Here is a 22,696-nt window from a genome sequence, read left to right as displayed (position 1 = left end):
TCTCATGGTGAATTTACTCAGGGCAGGCAGAATCCTTGGCTTCAAAGGCTCAGGTAACTGGGTACCATAGCTGTGCCCTAACTATTGTAGTTATGTGGTCTGATTTCAAGCTGAATGAAAAAAAATGTGGAATCATCTAGAGTGGGCTCAAGTCTGCCACATTACCAGTCCCTGGGGAGGAGAGTAGGAAAAAAATACTGAACAGGAAAATTCCTCAGTTAACCAAATGACTGGACCCTGGACCCAAGGAATGTGATTGGAGGGAGGACATTGGATTAGGATGGAAAGAAAAAGAAAACCCAGCATGAAAAAAAGGGCTTTTGTTTCATGGAAACATTACTTTCTTTTCCAGACCACTATAAAAATAATAGTAACATTTATACTTTCAACAATTTTTGTCAGTTCCACTCTTTTAAAAAGTGAATTGTGCTATAACCACGACTACAGAAAGTGATGCTGTACATTAAAGTTGTATAGAAATGGTAAAATAATTACTTGAGGTTCAACAGATGACTGAAAAAGAAATGCAATATTTAGCATTTAGGTTTCCTGCCTACATCAATGAAGGACTCTAAACCTTCGCCCTGGAGCTGGGCCCTGTATTCAGAGGTAGAACAATAGGAGAGCTGAATTCTCAGTAGTCCTTAACTGGCGCATAGCAATGACGGTAGAGTTTAAAACACACATTGAACCATCTATTGGCAAGGCAGAAATATTATAAAACTGAATTAATTTTAGACCAAAGAAAACGATTTTCTACTTTAGGCTATTGGCAACTGGATCTGACTGCTCGGATTGACCAGATGAGTTTGGACTAAGACGGAATTTAGAGGTCAATGTACCACAGTCTCCAGTACCACAAAACAAAGGTCAAAGGTACTGATCAAAGCAATGAGGGAAGATCCAGACAACCCATTAGGTCCTTCCTAATTCGGAAAGGCATCATATCCTAGCAGGAAAAGAGGCATACTAAACTCCAGAACCGTTTGGTAACAGAGGCATGCATTTAGGCTGGAACTGTTAGTAAGACTGATATACAACAATTACTAATTGGGCATTATGTAAAATTGTGGATGTGTAACCGACGTGATTCTGCAATCTGCATTTGGGGTAAAATTGGGAGTTCATAACCCAGTTCAATCTAATGTATGAAATATGATATGTCAAGAGCTTTGTAATGTTGTGAACAACCAATAAAAATTAAAAAAAAAAGACTGATATATTTTATCTACAGTGTGGATTCACTCCTCTTCCTTTCTGTAACTTATTGCCTATGCAAATTCTAATCAGGGGAGTTATTTAAATCATACTCTGAAAAAGACAACCAGAGATCCAAAGAAAATGATAAGAAAAACTTGCTCTACATAACATGTCATAGAAATGTCCCTTAATTGCAGTTTTCAAGCTACATCAAATTGTATATTTGGGAAAGAGATAAGACCAATCATCATGTAGCAAATAAACAAAGAATTCATAATCTTTCACTTGGATGCCAAAGAACCAACTCCATTTTTTTTGTCATTCATTTAAGTGCAAAATTATTTACTGAAAGCCTACTAAATGCCATCCACTGTTTGAGGTGCTGGTTAAATCCCATTGAACAAAATTTCTTGCCCTTGTGGAATTTACATTACAATCATGATTCCATCAAGGCTTGAGGTCAGACATTTTAATTTTAGTGAATTTAAAATTACTATTAAAGAGAAATACCATGATAATAGTTGTTGACAAAAATGCACATCATATAGTACTAGAAGGAATAATTATTTTTTAAACAATTGAGAAGATAATAAACATAGGCTTGGAACTTTCACTTTCATACATGAAAGACGAGGACATTAAACTAATTTTTCACCAGGTATGGTGGTGTGTGCTTCTCAGGAGGCTGAGGCAGGAGGAACACAAGTTCAAGGTGAGCCTGGGCAACTTAGTGAGACCCTGTCTCAAAATAAAAATTAAGAGCTGAGTGTGGTGGTGCATGCCTATAATCTTGGTGACTTGGCAGGCTGAGGCAGGAGAATCACAAGTTCAAAGCCAGCCTCAGCAATGGTGAGGTACTAAGCAACTGTCTCTAAATAAAATATAAAAAATAGGGCTGGGGATATGGTTTAGTGGTTGAGTACCCTTGAGTCAATCCCCAGTACCCTCCCCCCAAATTTTTTTAATAAATAAAAAATAAGAAAGGACCGGGGAAATAACTCAGTAATAGAGCACTGCTGGGTTCAGTCTGAAGTATCACAAGACAAACAAATAAACAAAAATACTTTCCAACTGCGACATCAAGAGGGACAAAGTTAAAAGGAAAATTCTCCATGGCACCAGAGAGATAAAAAGAGAAAAATTGAGTCTAGGATTAGGAGAGAAAGGAAAATCCAGAGGGATAAATATAGTATTTAGGGCTGCTGCTTCTCCAGGGATCCATGAATTTGTAATATCCAGGTGACAGGCAAAATCTGAGGAACATTTGTGACGATATTACAGTAAGGGAGAGTTCTGGCTAACCATCATACTTAGGGCTTGAAACTTTGAAGAGCTATGACATTGTAAGAATGATCTGAAAATAAACTGTGTTGGTATCAATTCAGTTGTTAAAATTAGATTTATGTGATTGAAGACAGAGAACAGAGCTACTAGAAAAAACTAATTAAAACCTCTCTGAAAAAAGAATGTCACCCAAGGTCTAAATTTATCTATATAATTTTTTGTATGCATGGCTAATAAAAAATAAATCTCTTAAAGAGAAGAAAATATGGTCAAAAAGCAGAAGAAACAATCCATAGTAGAAATAAATGACCCACAGAACAAATATTAATAAAATAAGAATATAGAATAGAAAACATTTACAAACCCAAAAACATTTTAAAGACTAATAAAATTGATAAGGTCTTTGCAAGATGGATTAAAAATAGAGAAGGCAAAAGTTACTGATTATAGAAATTTAAAAAAAGGGCACATTAATAGTCTGGCACAATGTCACATGCCTGTAATCCCAGAGGCTTGGGAGGCCCAGGGAAGGATTGCAAATTCAAAGCTAGTCCCAGCAATTTAGCCAGGCCCTAGGTAACTTAGTGAGACCGTGTCTCAAAACAAAAAATGAAAAGGTCTGGGGTTGTGGTTCAGTGGTTAAGTACCTCTGGGTTCAATCCCCAATACAAACAACAACAACAACAACAAAAGGAACATTAATAAATCTTATGGTTTTAGTCAAGAGCTGATAGCCAGATTTACGGTCAGAATTCAGGAAGGTATCTGGTGCCCTTGCAGATTCCATTTTGCTCTGGATATCCCTAAACTCCTCTGTCAGGTTTCAAATAAATGTTTTATCCATGTTTAAAGATTAAAATTGCTTTCTTAGAGCAAATCATTCCTGTGACTTCCTCAGCTACCCCTGGATAGTTAGACTTTTGGTTACTATGGTGATGATTGCATTTATTCTGCCCCAAAGGTAGTTAATAGCTTTTCTTGTGTTGAATAGCAATAAAGAGAATGAAGAAGTAGTTTGTGATTCCTCCAAATAATGCAATTAGCTTGGCTTTTTATTAGAAGCTAACATGTATGGTCTTTTTTTCCAAAGGCTAGTCTGAGTACTAATAGTACATCTGAGTACTGAAGTTTCTCACTGATTTATGCATTTCAGTTTCTTTCTCTGGTCATTGTAGTATGCATTGGGCCTCCCACAGTTTTTCTATTCCCTTTGCATTTCTCTAGGACAGAAAGTAATACTGCTGATAGAAGAAAATAATTCCTTAAAAATTATTCACTTACAAAACATAATGAAAAGTGTGTATGTGTGTGTGTGTGTGATATGTGTGTGTGTGGTGTGTGTGTGTGTGTAGTGTGATTTCATAAGGAATCAATAAAAACTGATAGACGTTTGAGTATTCTTTAAATTATGTGTTATCCAGGCAGCCTACCTTGTTTATTTCCTTGATTGTACTTTACAAAATGTTTTACACAACTGAGATACTGTGAGAGAATGTTTAACTTACTTATAGTCTTTTCCAGAGCAAGAGATTTCAGGTAAAACTAGATCAGACAATCAACTAAATTCATGTTAGGTAAAGTTAGATCAGAGAATCAGCTAAATTCATGTTTAAACTGTGGTTTCTTTTATCCAACCAACCCAACCTTTATTCCTTTAAACAACTGAAAGCTAGATTTGTAGTTACATTTCAGCCAATAACAGGCTTGTGACACGATACACAATGAAATCTCTTAAATTTTATTTCAACACTAGCTGCTGCAATAAACTCCAACATTCCAGTGGCTTGACCCAGATGTTCTTGTTTGATGTCCCAGTCCAGTGTAGGGGCTCCTAGTGTATGGAGCTATGAGGTCCTTCAGAGGTCTTGGATCCCTTCTCCTATACCATACCCCAGAGTTTCACAGTCTACCTGCTAGCAGACAGGTATGGATTTGATTCTTCACTGTCTTGACTCAGAAGTGGCACATATCAATTCCACTCAGATTGCATGCAAAGAAGTAGTCATAAAACCCAATGCACTGAGCAGTGCCACACCTGATTATAGGCTGTTCTAAGGAGTAACTCAATCCTAGGGAAGGGCAACCTCAGGTTTCCAAGGGGCAATTAATCATCTATCTTATTGGCATTCAAATCATAATTCACAGAGTTGTGACATTCTTTGTTTCTTTTCTCATGTCTGCTTTTGTAGTTTTGGGGATTGAACCCAGAGGCTCTTGCATGCTAGGTAAGCACTCTACCACTGAGCCACATCCCCAGTCCCCATGTCATTATTTTTTAATGTAAAAAGATGAAATGCTATAGTGAATTTGTATTAAGTTCTCACCTAGCTTTATTATTTGCTAAATGGGTAGCATTTGGGATGCTATCATCTGTTTTTATCATCTGTTAAAACACAAATTTATTTGAGGATCAAGAAAGATAACTTGTGAAGTTGCTTTGTAACTTACTTATTGAAAGTTTTTATTTTTAATAAGTAACCAAGAAATCTGAATTCTGATTTACAAAGTAAACCATAATCCATTTTCCTGAAAGCTGATTTCTAATTGGTTGCTTCAAGCCTTTGCCTTAAGCTAAACCCTGCTGAGACTCTTCCCTCTTCTTCCTCTGCTCACTGTTTTGGTAAACATCCCCACCAATTATGTTGTTCCCACTCTTCCCATTCTAACTGCTTTGTCTTCTGAGAAGAGGGCTCAGGAAAACTGCAATACTTGTGCTGGTCCTTTTTAGACAATCTCCTTCACCCTTGCCACAACCCTGGGAAATAAGTCAGTGTCCATTTTGATCAGTGGAAAAGGCACCCAGTACCTTAAAAAAAAAAAAAAAAAAAGAAAAGAAAATGCATTTTGACCTTCATGACTAACTTGGCGCTACTTGCCAGCACCTAAGAATGTCAGACACAGGGGTCACCAAGGAAGAACTTGGATGAATGAGTGAATGATTCCTAAAGAGTAGTACATTGGATGCTGCGTATAACATACTCAACACCAGGGTCTTATTTTTCATTCAGGCTCTTTGTACTTGGAGTGGTGATGTTTGTGAGAAGAGAAATGTTTCAAAAATTGAGAACTTCATTATTCTTTTTTGAATCATGCTTCTGTAAAGACACAGATTTGAATGGCATCTCTTCTTCCTTATGATTGTAGGAAACGCTCTGGCTCCTGCTCTGAGGTGTCCCTAAAGCAGCTGTGGTCTCCAGCTCACTATGGAGGCTGTTTGAGGAGGGGTTGCCCTGCTCCCCTTTTCCCAGGACACCATCAGGGGGAGAAAGCCTCTTTAACCTCTGGAGACACACGTGGTCATGTTTTGTATATACCTGAGTCCTTTAAGAAACAGAAGGACATGTCATATGGGGATAAATGTCATCGTTCCCCCCTGGTGGCTACCTGGCCAGAACCAGGGCTACCACTCTGGTGTAGAGCCAGATGCTCGGAGATCTTCAGGTTTAAGATGACAGCCCAGGTGGTTCCTACCCTTAGACAGGGAATCAGTTCACAGCCCAGCCCCAAGCTGTAGTCCTGTTGTTCATTACTCTTCAATTTCCTTCCTAAGTTGACCATGCCCCTCAGTTTGCCTAGGGCAGTCTGTATTTATGGTTAAGTCCTTAACAGTGCCCCTTTGTCACTTTTAATTCTCACCCAGTTTAGATGACAAAGTGCATGGGCATTCATTCTACTCTGGCGTATATAAGTATGACTCTTAGTAAGGCAGGAGAAAGTGTTAAAAGAGGCAAAAAAGAAATCCGGGCCTCTTCCAGGTCAGGTCTCTGTAGAGCAAGGCTGAGAAACTACAAGCACAAGCCAGACATCCTCAAGGTCAGCTTGATTCCTGTGCTAGCAGAAAAACTAACTGATAGTGAGGTACTGGTTGCTTAGGATCCAGACCTCCAGTAGCCATTCTCTGGCAAACCCTGCCCTTCAGAAGCTCTTCTTTCTATTACTTCAACAAATCCTGCTACATGTCCATGGATTTTATTCTTTAAATTTGTCAAAGAACTCACCGAATCACACTCTGTGCTACATTAGGACTTAGGTTTGACCAAGGATTGCCCATTTTTAAATTTAAGGCACAACGTGATTATCTACATAATTTCTCCACTTTCTTCTTTTTCTCCTCCCACTGCTACAGATGGGCTGAGTTTTCTAAGCTTTATTCTTTCATTTACCCCCATCACTGTGTTTTGCTCTGAGTTCTGAGAGCCCTCATATCTAACAACAGCATTTGGTGAAACTATCAGGGGACATGGTGGAGTTCAAACAATTAAATTTTCACCAGACATTCAGAAATTCAGAACTGATATCTAATAACACTCTATTCTTCGAGGATTAAGCTGTGAGCAGGGTGACAGATGCACTAGCCTAATTATTATGAATGGATTTGTGAAGAAGGGCGTCAATGACTGTTTTAAATGCTCATCTGTCACAACTCAACCACAGTATGTGAAATCTATTTTGTACTCCTGTATCTATCATCTATCTCTCACTATCTTCTAATCTATCCATCTTTGATTTTGTGTGTACAGTGCTGTGATTGCCTGTCTTCCTCAAGCAATTGACAGACCTTGTAAAAATGAAAGAAAAAAAAAGATCAATATTGGTTTTTGATTTGAGCTGACCAAAGTAGGTATCAAAGATATAATATACCTCCCCTTGTGGTCACATCAATTTCCACATGGATTTGATAAAATGAAAGGGATGCATTGTGAGAATGGGTCCAGGACTGTGGAAATCAAGTGGGCACAGGGCAAAGGAGACTTTAAAGCTGTTAGAGTCACACTATAGGCCAGTATCTTCTTGTTTCCCAGATTCATCAGACTTTCCCTAACCCTCATCATCAAACAGCTCCCAAACTGTACTTACTTTGATGCTTTTATTGAGCAAGCTTATACTAGATTATTAAAAAATTACAGGCCTTGGGGCATATTTTCTTCAAGTACCAGTTTCCTCTTGGTGGACTAGTGCTCCTTGATGTGGACTTTTTTTCTTCACACCTTTTCATAGGTTCGAGTGCTGACAATGTTATTCATGGTACATTCCTAAAAGCAAAAAGGAATGATTAAACTTGGGAGGTGACAGATTGTTCTGCTCCTTTTTCCCCAGGCCAGACTCTCAATGCAGGGTGCATAAACCAAAGGATAGCTTGACAAGCATGTATCAAACAAGAGACATAAGAATTTAAATTTAGAAAAAAAACAACTCACCGCCACCATTTTTCCATCTACAATTTTTCTTTTGATTGTTGTCTCTTTGTCGAGCCATTTTTGGACGTGAACCATTGAGCCACTGTCTAATGTTACGATGCTCTATAAATGTATAAGAAAATCTGTTAGAAGTAGAATTCACTGTGTTCTATCTGACACAGGACTAGATATCCATCTTTCTATCTGTATTTTTAAATTCTGTTCTTCAAAATCCTCACATTAGTTCTTGTCATAATTGAATACTGTCGAACTAGAAGGTTTGAGAGACCCTTTTAATTAATTTTCTCTTCTAGGCAAATAATTCCTAAACTATTTGTGCCTAATTTCTCCCTTCTATCTGATCTTTCATATAATGACTAAGTGAGATCAGGAAAAAAAAAGTGAGAGTAAATTGATTTTTTTTTTTTTTTTTTAGCTTCACTCAGTCCTCAGAGTCATTAGCAAAAGGAATGACTTTGGAGATGTGCAGATAGATATAACAAAACATGCCCAAACCAACTTGATCATAAGTCAAATTACATAGCACAGACCACGCCTCGCCACCCCAGGTTTGTTTCTGACAGCTGAATACTGGGAAGATTTAGTTCTGACCGACCTTGACATTTCGGTCGTCTGCAGTAGTTTCATCAAATTCTTCCCCCAGTTTGAAGGAGATCTCGGTGTTCTTGAAAGAGCTTTCTGTTCGCATCTTCACCTTGTCTCCATCCATGCTAATAATTACGTTTGGCTTCACTAACACGGCCGCGTTGCGAGCCGCAGCATTCACTCCTGGGAGGCAGAGAAAGCATCACATCAGACATTTAGACAGATGTGTTAACAATCATTTTGGAAAGGAATTTCCTAAAGCAAAACAAAAAAAAACCAATTTCTTCCCTCATTCAAGTTTTGGATAATGTGTGTCGTGGTCTTTTATGCTCTCTGTTATCTGGACTGAGCCAGATCCTCCCAATCAGAATGTATAGCTGGCTAGTATTCCATCTGATATTTTGAAAAGCTAAATTCACTTTCTGAAGCTATTGAGCTTCCTGGAAGAATGTTTATTTGCAAGGTGCCTTTCAGGTGATCAGATGCTGGCTCTGGACCTCACAGAAGCTACACAGTATAGGAGGAGTTTGGCTTAGAGCTGGGTCCTGTTGCTCAGTCTGGGGATTTCCATTGTCAAACTTCACTCCTACAAAAGGTGGGCAGAAGAGCTGACTCCTTCTCTGTCTCTCTCAGTCATTATCAGACTGTTTCCCACTCAAATTATAGAATGGATGTGATGCACTTCACAGCGGAGTAGCAGTTTTAGATCCAAGGATCACAAGCAGGATTGCCTGGCTCCAATTTTGCCACCTGCCAGCTTGGGTGTGTTATGCACCTTCTCTACCCTTCAACTCTCTTGGTAGTAAAATGCGTTTAATGGTTCTAACCTTACAGGTGTGTTGGAAGAGGAGCTAAAGGACTTAGTATGGTATTCACATAGAGGAGCTCAGCTGCTATTGAGACACATCTAACCCAGCTCCTAGTCAAAACAAGGACTCCCTTGACATGGTGGTGCACACCTGGAATCCCAGTGGCTTGGGAGGCTGAAGCAGGAGGATCTCCACTTCATAAGCCTGCCTCAGCAAATTAGGGAGGCCCTAAGCAACTTAGTGAGATCCTGTCTCTAAAAAAAAATTTTTAAAAAGGGCTGAGGGTATGCCTCAGTGGTTAAGTGCCCTGGTAAATTACTAAAAAATTGTTTTATTTACAAACAAACAAATAAAAAACCCATGAGGATTGTTCTGGCCCTAAACCTTGAGTTTCATTAAACCTCCAAATTTTATTCAAAATAAAAGCATCTTTAAATCCATGGGTAAGGAAACCTATTTATTGCTCCCTGAGAATGTTAATACTGAGACAAAAGAGGAACAAATAATATAGTTGGGTTTTTTTTTTTTTTTTTTTTGTACACGGGATTGAACTCGGGGCACTTGATCACTGAGCCACATCCCCAGCCCTATTTTGTATTTTATTTATAGACAGGGTCTCACTGAGTTGCTTAGTGCCTCACTTTTGCTGAAGAGGGCTTTGAACTCGCGATCCTCCTGTCTCAGCTGCCTGAGCTGCTCGGATTACAGGCGTGCGCCACTACATCTAGCCAAATAGTACACTTATAAGCACACTAACTTATTATGCAGGATAAAGCATGGTTGTTTCATTGTCTAGAATGAGTAAACATATTGTTAATAACAGTAAGCATCTACTGATCATTCCAAACAAGTTAGAAAAAAAAAACTGAAGAAGATTCTTGGCTTCATACATAGTTATTTATCATAAAAGAGATTTCTCTTAATTAAATATAAAAAATAAGTAATTACCATTCTTCTAGCATTCGTAAAAAAAAAAAATCTGTGCAGCTATTATAGACCCAAGTCATTATAATTGATGTTTGACCATTTAACTTGAGAGAAAGGATAGGTAGGGTTTATACTTCTGAGAAACATCCCATCACTAGACTTTCAATGAGTAAAAGTGTTCTATTTCTCCCACCAAAGGAATTTTTCAAAGTAATGTCTTACAGATCACTTAAATGAATGAGAACTCTAAAAATTAACTGCCTGGAAATTTTATTTGTTGCTACTGCCTTTTAAAATTTATAACTTAAAGCAAACTCTGAGATAAGTTTAATTATAGATGGTGATTACTGTCTATCAATTTGAAACTGGAAAAAACTGTTCATTACAGTGACCAAGCAAAAGATATCCTCAATCTAAAGGTTAGCAAGAAGTATTATCAAAAGGATAAATGGCCTTATCCATGGATTTTGACTGAAGGTATCTATGAACCTCATATTTTTAAAAAAGACAATTTATTACTAATACTAAGGAAAAGCAAAAGTAGTAGTAATAAGTAGGAACATAAACTATGTTAGTCTCAAATGAATATACCCCAGAATCACAAAAGAGAGATAATTGTAGGAAAATTCATTGTAAAGTGCAAACACAACCACATCACAAAGTGCTTTGCTAGTTTCCCCCATCCCATAAAGGTATTTCTCACCCAGCTCTTTCATATAATCCTCAAAGTTTTCACTGGAGACCAGTTTCCAGGTTCCCAAGAAGGGCTCCATCGTCAGAAGGCGAGCTGAGAAGAGCCACTCACACAGGAAAACCAACGAAATGCAGGCATTGCAATGCCACCAGGAGCTTGATTTAAAGAACGTCCTCATCATGTGATGCTCCTGGTGTGGCCAATGAGCAGCAGCAAGACCAAGACTCAGCATTTGAGTCACTTTATTTACCTCCACATTAAGAGGCAGAAAATTAACATGTGAGGTTTAATTCAGGTCAACGATTACAGCTTCTAGCAAAGAGATTTGTACCCGAGTCACCTGATAAGTACTATTTGTGGAATGGAGACAATTTTCAATAGAGATCAGCCTTTTGAACAATAAATGCTGTTACCCTGAAGGGGTGTCCCAATGAATATCTGATGAACAACTGCCTGGAATGTTTTTCCATCCAAGACAAGGGCATCTACATCAGCTGTTTCGTGTTTGGGCAAGTCATAGTGCCAGAACATTCTCTTCATTAAAATAATCCCTTCCCTTCCTTGCAGGGTTGATGTATTGATATTAGTTAATGGAGGGAGGGGTAGGGCATTATTAATACTATCATTGTTGTTAATCAAGGGTAATTGAGGATGGGGCAAGAAAGGTGACTATTATCCCTGAGTAGTGACTTGCAGTTTCAACCTTAAAAAGAAGGTAGAGCCTATTCCTGGAAAATTCGTATTTCAGTTTTACAAAGTAATATTGAAAGCTGTCATAAATAATCAAAGAGAACCAATAAAAAAAAGAAATTGTGAGGGTAAATTTTTGGAAGTTTTAGGAAGAAAAATGTGCTTGAAATCTATATGCTAAAAATAAAAACAAAGGTAGCAAGTAAATTTAATCTCTGTGCAAATAGTCTCCTGAAGTCATTTCAGGCAACCCAAGTAATGGAAGTAGACTTTGTGGATATTGAGTTTACTAAGAAGAATTAAATCCAAGGGCTGGGTTTTATCCCCGAGCTTTGAACATTATTTGTTTTCAAATTAGTGAAAAGGCAGAGAGAGAGAGAGAGAGAGAGAGAGAGAGAGAGAGAGAGAGAGAGTGAGTCAGGGACCAGAAGAAAGATATTCACACTTTTATCTGCTTTGTGTCAAATATTCCTTCCATGTCAGAGAAATATCTGTTCAAGTGATGTTTATGTGGACAAAGCAAAAAAGAGGTTAATGATTTGGCACCACAGAGCAAGGACTTTAGTAAAATAAAGGATTTCCTTTGAAGAAAACATAAAGATGTGTATGTTATGTCTTTGTAGGTGGAAGAGTTATTAAGATATCTGGAGGACAAAATAGGGTAAGTAAAAATCCTAGAGTCGATTTCAGGAAACAGACTCAGGCTCAAAGTAAGTGCCTGAGAAGTTGAAGATGTATTCAGATGTGATGTTCCCATGGAGAACAAGTTACTAGAGCTTGCTTGACCGGTTCTAGAAGTGTATGCACTCTCTATTTGAAAGAGCATAAATGTCTATGCAAGTTGGCCAGTGGGGTAGTATAACCAAAGTTTCCCATTGGTGTAACCAACCTTGTTGTTGTGAATCTCCTGTCATTGATTATTTCAGAAATCAATCTGATGGTTCATTTTAGAAGTCACTTGGCCCATGTGACAGAAAATGAAAGTCAAATTTCTGGCTTCTACCAAGTTCCCCATCCCTGAGAGGGAGTTAGAAGGAGAGACACCGCTAGTCTTCCTCTGCATGTTTTGTTTTCTTATATGATATTTGCAGTGCTATATCCACTGAGATACCCACTCAAAGACAGAGCCAGAATGAATGATGGCAGAGACGAAAGGTGGGAGGAACTGAGGATTGCTTTATTTCCAGAAGTTCTATCATGTGAGTTCATAAACTTCATTATTAAACTGTTTTGTGCCCGAGTGTTTGCTGTTTGCAGACTAAGCTTTCATAATTGATATGCCTTTGTTAACAGCTTCACCAAATGGTTAATTTGGACTTGACAGCGGCCAATTACATGTGTCCCGTGCATTGGCTTCGAGCACAGCATTCAAATCTAACATCTCCTCTGAGATGCTGATTCAGGGCTGGTTGCTCCCTACTATGTGATACAATTCTGCCTTTAACAGAAGTATTTTGGAGAACATACCTCTTAGTAGTGTGATGAATTCTCCCTCAGCTGTCTCATGAGCCATTCTGTGAGTACCTCCAGAAAGGATGATACTTCTTATTTATCTGTGTATCCCTAAGATAGTACCTGACAAATAATAAATACTTAATAAATGTTTTACAAATGAGTGGCAAAAGAAATAAGCATTTTTTTTTTTACTTTTTAAAATTTGTTCTAATTAGTTACACATGATTGGTAGAATGTATTTTGACATATTATACGTATACGGAGTATAACTTCTCATTCTTCTGGTTGTACATGATGTAGAAATACTTTGGTTGTGTAACGCACATAAAATAGTAATGTCTGATTTATTCTACTATCTTTCCTATTCCCATTTCCCCTCCTTTCCTTTCATTCGCCTTTCTCTAATCTGGTGTATTTCTATTCTTCCCTAAAACCTCCCACCCTTATTGTGAATTAGCATCCACATATCAGAGAAAACATTCTGCCTTCAGTTTTTTGGAATTGGCTTATTTCACTTAGTATGATATTCTCCAGCTTCATCTATTTACCAGCAAATGCCATGATTCATTCTTCTTTATGGCTGAGTAATATGCCATTGTGTTATACAGACGTTCTCAGTGTTGTTTTTTAAAAAAATCTCTATAACAATGACTAAAGGTAGGGTTTTTGTATATTGTCCTCTCCTGACCTGTCCCTATGCTGCGCCTTTCATGCTGGTGGTCTTTGGATGATGAATGAATCCCCAGACCCCTGCCATCTTTTCTGGTATCTCATTATTACTATAGGGTCTCCCTTCTCAAGTGACAGAGTTCTCTGCTCTTCAATATCACTTTAGTTACTATGTTTATCATTCAAATTTCAATTGTCTATTTATTTTATTTTATTTTTTAGTTGTTGATGGACCTTTATTTTATTTATTTATTTTTACGTGGTGCTAGGAATTGAACCCAGTGTCTCTACATGTATGAGGCAAGCGCTCTACTGCTGAGCTACAACTCGAGCCCCTCAATTATCCTTTTTTGTATGTAGTTCATACTTATAATAATAATATTTCAAAATGTATACTAATCTAAAAAACTAAAAAGTAATTCAGCATTATAAATATTTCTTTTTAAGATGATATTCTCTTCTCCAATATGGAAAACAGTTATTCTGAAACTTAATTTTGGTAATAACTGGTTCAAATGTGAGATGTGCAGTTGAAATATTCAGTCCTCATTTTGCTAGTATGTTCTACTTTGGAGAAAATGGTGTGAAGTTTGAGAAACTGTTTGCTTAGAATAAATGACATGTTGTGTAAACCTCATTTTAATAATTTTTATACATTTGGAGGCTTTGAGAAGAATTTTTATATTAAGTTTTGGTTTCTGTATTACCTTGCTTACAACATAAATTTTACTCAAAATAATCATGCCAAATTAATTCTTAGCAAATATATTTTTAAAATGAAAACTTCCAATTTATTTCTTCTGCAGTATAAAATAAGCCCATCTCTTATCTACTATGTGTTATTTAAAATACAAATAAAAATAAAAGTAGGAACTCCTTTCTAAAGAGCTAAGTATAAAATTTTATTAATGGGTAAACAATTTTTTGAATGGATTTTTTTGACAATTGGTACTTTCTATTGCTTCACCCCACCCCACACCTACCTTATATTTTTGTTGTTGATTTTTTTGCTGTAGTAGTAGTTCATATTTATAATAATTTGGGGGTTTTTGTTACCTTTCAATTTGGAAATAATTTCAAAGTTATAAAGAAGAAATTGAAAGAGAAATACCAAAAGCACACTCTTTGCCTGGCATTCCCAGGTTTCAAGATTTTAATGCACTTGCCCCACCTCCTTTTCTCCTTCTCTTCCCACCCCCCTCTTCTCTGACAGAGAGCCTTTTTTTTTTTTCTGAACCATTTTAGAGAAAGCTGAGAAATTGACTCCATTTCTAATATGGTTTGGGTATGAGATGTTCCCCAAAAGCTCCTATATTAATGCAGGAATGTTCAGAAGTGAAATGCTTGGATTTTTAAGAACTGAGTTTTGCTTCGTTCAGTTTCGTCTTTTGGTTGTTGTCCACTATCTGTACTAAAGATCAGGTTGAAGAGCCAACTTAAGGTCTTTTCTGAACCTTCCCTCGGCATGCACAGTGACTTTCTCATTTGCCCACATCTGTAGCTTCTTTTGAATGTCTTAGTGTTTAATGACTGGCTGCCAAAAGGGAAAAATCAGAAAATGAAGTGGGGAGGAGCCAATCCTCTAAAAACCCTGAGCTTGCTTCAGTCTAAGGAGAGGGACTCGCAACAATGAGGGTTGTGTGACAGTGGCTGTTGGCATCTGTGAATGCACATCTGTGATCATAAGCAGCCATCATCAATTAAAACACAGATGCACAATGTTTGGGAAACACAGGGTTCTTATTGCCTATCCTGGCTCCTACAAACTGTGTGCCATGGGGCTGGGGATGGAGGGTGAGTGTCTGCTACTATGGCAGGAGCTGAAATGAACAAAAAATAATGTCAGTTTTATCATCCAGGACTTTCCCTGAATGTTGCAAGGATTTAGTAGACTCCAGAGTTTCAAAATAGTTCCATCAAACAGATTCTTCCAATGCAAGTATTGTCTAGGTAAGGAGTATATTCCTGGTGCTTCCTAGTCCCTGTCTTCTTAGGATCCTCTCAAAATCAACCTCATCACATTTTATGAATCAAATTACCATTTGGACACTGATGATCAGATCTACATTCCATCCAGAATAGCTCTCTTAAATTTTAGATTCCTAGACCTATTCTCTATTTAGTTTTATGGGGATTGGGGATGTAGCTCAGCTAGAGTGCTTGGCTAGCACACATAAAGTCCTGGGTTACATCCCCAGATTGAAAATAAAACAAAAAAAGTTGCCTTCTAGTTTTATGATACTAAATTTTGAGTTTTGGTCACCTCATTTGTAAACAGAAAACCGAAATCCTCTCTCAGTGTTTTGATGATAAATAACATGAATTATGTAGATTGCCTAAACCATTGTTAGCATTTAGTAAATATTGGTTTACAAAGAATTATCCTAATCGACCCTCCCAAATATCTATGTAAGTCCTCCACATCTCTAGTGAGCCCCAACTGACAGTCATACTCTTTGTTTTTGGAAGAAAACAAACTCTTATGACCAAGTCCACCTCTCTGTTCTGTCCACATCATGGTGTTACATATATGACAGCTACTCAGAATTGGACTTATTTTTAAAGTGAACATACAAACTGAATGATATCAACTGCAGTATATATTTTATTTTTAATTTTCCATTAACACATAGTAATTATACATACTGAGGTTCCATGCGATACTTCAATACATGCATACAATGCTCATTGATGAATCCAGCCTCCCTTCCTAACCTCCATTAATCACTATTCTACATTAGATTGACTTTTGTTTTTCTTTAACTTTCACATAGGAGAGAGAATATGTGGCACTCATCTTTCTGTGTATAACTTATTTCACTTAACATAATGTCTCCTATGGTATACACCTAAACAGATTTTTGTCTTACTATAAATGTAACTGTGTGATTTAGAAATTTTGATCTATATAAGTGAAAACCCAATCTGTATAATCTGTAGAAGTGCTTCATGCTTTTACAGCACACAGGAGAAACACACACACACACACACACACACACACACAAACACACACTTGGGAAACCTCAGTATACTTTGTATGTTTTGAATATTGAGATTACAAGGAGATTATATTTGAATAAAAAGTTTTGCTAGTAAGAAAACAATAAATGTGAAACTACTACAATGACGTGAATGACTCATGGACAAAACTGTCACCACTTTTGTGGAATACACTATGGAATTATTTGCACTGAAGTCTGTAGCTTTCAGAAATAGACTGTGATGGTTTGGAAGTTGTTTGTCCTACAAAGGGTCATGTACTAGACACTTGGTTCTCTGTGTGGTGGTAATGTTGTGACAACTTTAAGAGGTGGAGCCTACTGTAAATTAGTTAGGTCAATGGGGGACATAGCTCCCCAAAATAATTAGGGAGATACTGGATAGACCCTATAAGAGTGGGCTGTTATAAAAAAGCAAAACTGATCTGTCCCTGCTCTCTGGCTTTCTGTCTCACTACATGATCTCTCTTCATATGCACTCCATCCATGATGTAATTTGTCATCAGGTCCTCACCAAAGGCTAAATTGATGTGACAACCTCATCTTGGATATTCAGCCTCCAAAACTGTGAGCTAAACTTTTTTCTTATAACACCAGCCTTGGGAATTTTGTTATAGCAATGGAAAACTAAGACACCTGATTCATCAATATTTTGGGGGGTGGGGGGTACTGGAGATTGAACTCAGGGGCACTCAACTACTGAGCCACAACTCCATCCCTATTTTGTATTTTATTTAGAAACAGGGTCTCACTGAGTTGCTTAGTGCCTCACTACGTTGCTGAGGCTGACCTTGAACTTGCAATCCTCTTGTCTCAGCCTCCCAAGGCGCTGGGATTATAGATGTGTACCCATTGACTAAAAATTACAGACTAAAGATTTTTTTCTACAACATGCAACAAGAATGTACAACTCACTTGCAAAGATCCAGGACAGGGCAGGTATGAAACATAATCATTTATACCAGCTGACAATAGACAATTTTACTCTATTTAAAACTACATTAAGTCTCCAAGAGATAGTTTCTTAATTAGATATACTGAGAAAGGGACCTAATATTCAGTCATGGTACATATTGCCTCCTACCTGGGCAAATAGAAAATTCACAGATATTAATGTTTTTTTACCTTGCATTATTATTATGAAAGATCTTATGACTTATATGAGAAACAAATCAATAATGCAATTGTTCTATTTTCTTCACTCAATTATGAGTAAATGAAATTACAAAGCACAATAAATATATCATCCATCATACCACCTTCTAAATCTAAAAAGTTTTATTTAACCAAACCAACCATATTTAGCAAAATCCAGCTCGGGAAAAAATTAGTTGCTTGGTAATTATGGGAAAATAATAATATCTTTTTGAACAATTCATCCAACAGAATGTCGTGGAGTTTGATACAAACTTCAGTCCAGGTCGCTGTGTCTCTTGGCTTATGCTCTCTCATAAACTCTGGTGGAAGTGACGCCTTTCATGACACATTCCTAGACATGCAAAACACAACAAAATGAATTCTCGGTTACTCACTGGGACTACACTATGGGTTTAATTATGGTGTTTCTTAATGTTAGAAAGGAAGCAATATTCATTCAAAAGACATTTGTTGTGGTAGGGGCACAGCTGCAGACAAGCTTTTGTGCCGGAGAGGGGGCAGGAAATGCCTTCTGGGAGATAGCATGCCTGGGCTGAGCTTAAAAGCACAGAGGGACTGGGGTGTGCCTCAATGGTGTTATGTGTGCTTAGCGAGTACCAGTGCCTGGGTTCAATCCCCAGTATCACAAAAAAACACAAAGGGAAATAGCCAAGGTGGAAAGATAATCCTAATAAAAATTACTAGGTTATTTCATGATCATTATTCTACTTAAGGAAATTCACCTTGCTTATAAATACAACATTCTAGATCCTAGTAGTAGAATCTTGAATAAGTTCCTAGAAGATACTCACCACCACCAGCTTATCATCCTCTCTTTTTCTCTTTATGGTGGTCGACTTGCCATCCCACTTCTGCACCTGAACCAGGACACCCCCATCTAAGGTTATGATGCTCTGAAGACACAATAAAAAGTGATTATAATCTGAACAGGAAGGCAGAAAAGAGAATTTTAAAATATTACCCTGTTTCAAAGATATACTTTGAGGTCATTAGTAATTCTAAATGAGAAGAATGTATTCAAAAAGTGAGTCTTAAAAATAACAGCATAGGACTGGGATTGTGACTCAGCGGTAGAGCTCTTGCCTGGCACATGCAAGGCCCTGGGTTTGATCCTCAGCACCACATAAAAAAATAAATAAAATAAAGGTATTGTGTCCAACTACAACTAAAAAATAAGTATTTTTAAAAAATAACAGCATAAAATATATTGTATGTGTGTGTGTGTGTGTGTATGTGTGTGTATGTGTGTATGTGTGTGTGACTATACTATGCAAAATTGCATTTGAAAAAAATATTGTGGAAGAATATAGATCATAAATTTATACTGAGATGGTAAGATTATAGGTGATTTTTTTCTTTATCTCTTCCATTCTTATATAAGCTTTTTCTAACATGTTTTATTACTTTAATTCCTTTCAAATATTCTATGTATTATGTGACTTATAAATTATGTTAATCATTTTTTTAAAAAAATATGAGGTCCACTTAGTAAAAAGGGGAAAAATTTACCAACTACTTATTGAAGGCAACATGGTATAGATGGTGGAATTCAGGGATCTTGGCCCACGAGATAACAGTTCTTCTGCTTTTATTATGAAACTGTTTCTTGCAGGCAAAGGCAATTTAGAAACCAGGTGTTCATTCTGCCAATACCCTGCTCCTCACCTTGACTTTCCTGTCATCTGCAGTGACTTCATCAAATTCCTGGCCCAGTTTGAAGGAAATCTCAGTGTTTTTAAAGGTGCTTTCTGATCTAATGGTGATCACATCTCCATTCACACTGATGATCATGTTGGGTTTGGCCATGCCAGCCACTTTCCGGGTGGCAAAGCCCACTCCTGCAGTTAGGAAAGGAAAAATGTAAGGTTGACACTTTCTCTCACATCAGTAAGTCAGAGAAGTGTGGTGTCAGAGGAAAGAGGAAAAGAGATACCCGCAAGTTTCTTAAGGCCTCACTTAAATAGTTCCTGAGGATAAGCACACTAGGCTAACATAAAAATTCTGAGGCTTAGTCTTTAAGCTTCTCCTTCTCTAGTTCTGGACATAACTCCTCAGGAGACCCACTGTTAATTCTCAACAAAAATATTTATAGAAATTAAGTTTTATGGCATACGCACACACACACACACACACACACACATATATACACACACACACACACATATATGCTCATACACACACAAACACACACATACAGACACATATCTATCTCTATTAACGTTATTTTCTATTTATAAAATATGGAAATACTTGAGGCAACAGAACCACTTCATTCTTTCTTAGCTTTTAAAAATGTTATTAAAAAATCCACAGTCAGAATTTTAAATAGGACTTTGCGGGCTATTATAAGGTTATTCAGGTAAGAGATCATCTATTTTGAGTGTACAAAAGTCACGATTCCTAGCATTTACTATCAAGTCTAATTTTCTGGGCTTCTTTCCCAAATTATTCCCCAATGGAATGAGGATTTGGATTAATTCCTATGAAAGGGGGAAAAATGTTCTGTAAATACATATCATTTTATAATGGTGATAGAATTGCCAGAAATTTATAGGAAATTTTAAGGAGAGACTAGGCATTGAGGGTGTGAAAATATAAAAATTTAATAAATCACTATTTCTAGGGCTGGGTATGTAGCTCAGTGGTAAAGTGTTTGCCTAGCAAACATGAATAATAAAGCAAAGAAAGAAAAAGGAAGAAAAGACTTCACTGTTTCTCATGAAAACAATATTTTGATTCCTTATCACCTAAGTCATGAACTTTTTAAATATAAAAAGAGTAATGTATTTTCTTGTATAAAGTATGAAGTGAACAATGACAACGTAATATGAACTGTGGTAACTTGCCATCACTACAGATACAGAACTCACGAGAGTCATAGATGTGTTGAATTTTTTTTTTTGACACATGCACATAAATGTAGGTTCTCTCTTTGATTAAAAGCAACCAAAGGCTAGAAAGAGGAAGAAACTGGGAGAGAAATATGATGTGAAATAAGTAATACTGAGGCTCAGATTTAGCTGCCTATTCAAAAAGTGGCACAGTGGGAAGATGAGACATTGCTTCAAGTCCCAGCTTTGTTTCAAAATACATTAAACGTCTGTATTGAATCAGCAGAGAGAACAGATGCAACACAGAGGGATTCTGCAAGGACCGACTATGGAAAAAAAATCTCTGCTTGTTTCATTCTCTCCTTATTTGACTGCTCAGAAGACAAAACCTGTTCACCCAGCCTCAATTAGAGCAGCCAGCTTCATTCAGGAGGCATCTTATTGTCTTTATCAGCCTTTTATAATTTAAGCAGTGTCACAAGAATTTATATGTGAATATTAAAAGTGTAAAATGCTTCCAAAAAATGAGGGGTAAATGCCTTCCAATCCTGGCATTTCTATATCGGTGCATTTTGATTAGTATATTGAATCACAACTAGTTGATATTCTAGAAAGTTAGATGTTCCTGTGCTGAAATTCTTTATTTCCTTCTCATCAATAATCAAGAAAAAAAAAAAAAAAAACAGTAGTTTCAGACAAGTTAAAAAAAACTGCTTATATAAAATTGAGGAGAAGGTCAAGTCTTTTGAGATTTAGGGAATTGACTTCTAATCCCTAATAAAGATACTGTATAAAATTTCTCCCCATTTTGATAGTCCTGGATCTGACTTTATCATGTATGAGGCTTGGGATAGAAAGAGCTTTCAAAGCCAAAGTGAACTGAGAAGGTACTTTTATAATTTACATTTATTACTTTCCTGCCATAATTATCTGATGAACATTCATACACAACATAATGACAATGTTAACAAAGTCTAGAAATCTATAGGTCACATACACAACATTCTCCTTTTGAATTACTCAATAATCTATGGCATCCTGTTTCTAGTCAAAGTATTTCAATATTTTACAGAACATATCTTCTGAAATTAATATTTTTGTCTACAATAAAATAACTACATATGTTAATGCATTGACACTGGGACAAGAAAATAATTTGTTAACATACATTTACTAAAAAAAATTTAATTTGCTAAGCTGAGAAATACAGTGGCTTCAGTTTCAAATGGAAATTATTGTATGCTACGAAAGAAATATGTTTTTAAGGTATTGCACATTTAATATGCAAGAGAGGATGAAAGAAAAACAAGCAAAGAGCCAAGTAAATCAAAGACACTCAAGTTTTGTAATTAGAGTAAAATCTTGGCATTCTATAGATTATAAAAAATTTCATTTAGACCCTTTGGTTCGCCTTTAGGAAGCTTTAGTTGTAGCTTTGGTTGAGAATGTTTCTAGAAATAGATTCTACCTTGCTGCTTGTATGGCCTCCGTATAGAAAAATAGCATTTTTGTTTGAGACCAGTGCTTCCAGGGTGAAAACCCAGCTGTAAGCCCTTTCTCCCCAGAAAAAAAAGTTAAAAATCCCATCATTCCACAGCACATTTACTTACCCACTTCTTTCATGTAATCATCAAAGTTTTCACTGGAGACAAGTTTCCAGGTACCTACAAAAGCATCACACATTTTGCCAGGTTTCTAGGAGTATTCTTCCAGGTGAGAAAGAGGCTGCAGGATTTCAGAAGGTGCTGTGACCCCCTGGAGTCCAGACGATGCCCTTTTAAAGATGCTCAGAACATGTGATCATAGGACTAACCAATTGGGAAGGATATCAGATTGTTTCCTTCATTACCAGCCTCTGTATTTTTTCCTCTGAGTCATGTTTTTAATAGAAATTTCTCAACTTTAGTTCTCCCTGGCAAATGGTCATTGGACTGGGAGTACAAATTATTTTTAACAACGAACAGAATATTTTAAATGTTCCTGCTTTGCCTGTTTAATGCTCAGTGGCTTGAACTTCCCCCTATTATTTCCATACATATTTACCCATTGCGGAGTGGAACAATTATCTTGGGGTGAACTTTGACCCTCTTTTCTTGAGTTCTCATTTTATTAAAATTGCAATTATGTGGTTCTTTTGAATGGAGGAACATTAAAAACTACCTAGGAGATTCTTAAACAATTGCAGTCTCTTTGTGAC

General features: G+C 36.9%; 2 protein-coding genes and 1 long non-coding RNA gene across 3 annotated transcripts in view; 1 reads left to right on the top strand and 2 right to left on the bottom strand.

Moving 5' to 3' along the window:
- Positions 1-12,760, top strand: part of LOC113179157 (uncharacterized) — a 29,330-nt gene extending 16,570 nt beyond the window's left edge. Inside the window, exons 2-4 of the long non-coding RNA XR_003300321.2 lie at positions 12,011-12,048; positions 12,479-12,586; positions 12,681-12,760. This is a non-coding gene — a long non-coding RNA (uncharacterized LOC113179157). The remainder of the gene's footprint in view (positions 1-12,010; positions 12,049-12,478; positions 12,587-12,680) is intronic.
- On the bottom strand, positions 7,467-10,776 carry Fabp9 (fatty acid binding protein 9). Its single transcript, XM_026383573.1, has 4 exons — positions 10,707-10,776; positions 8,278-8,450; positions 7,683-7,784; positions 7,467-7,517 (listed from the first exon to the last, which is right to left on the bottom strand). Exons 1-4 carry the CDS (start codon positions 10,774-10,776, stop codon positions 7,467-7,469), a joined length of 396 nt encoding a protein of 131 aa, XP_026239358.1.
- A 3,338-nt stretch (positions 12,761-16,098) lies between the features above and the next one.
- Fabp4 (fatty acid binding protein 4) lies at positions 16,099-22,273 on the bottom strand. The gene is made up of 4 exons (XM_026383539.2): positions 22,110-22,273; positions 19,334-19,506; positions 18,460-18,561; positions 16,099-17,999 (listed from the first exon to the last, which is right to left on the bottom strand). The coding sequence occupies exons 1-4, from the start codon at positions 22,180-22,182 to the stop codon at positions 17,949-17,951; spliced, it is 399 nt and encodes a 132-aa protein (XP_026239324.1). The 5' UTR covers positions 22,183-22,273; the 3' UTR covers positions 16,099-17,948.
- Positions 22,274-22,696: the final 423 nt, after the last annotated feature.

This window comes from Urocitellus parryii, chromosome 7 (genome assembly GCF_045843805.1).
Source record: "Urocitellus parryii isolate mUroPar1 chromosome 7, mUroPar1.hap1, whole genome shotgun sequence".
Classification (NCBI taxonomy): Eukaryota; Metazoa; Chordata; class Mammalia; order Rodentia; family Sciuridae; genus Urocitellus; species Urocitellus parryii.
Note: the sequence above shows the minus strand (reverse complement) of the source record. Positions and strands in the feature narration are given on the sequence as shown.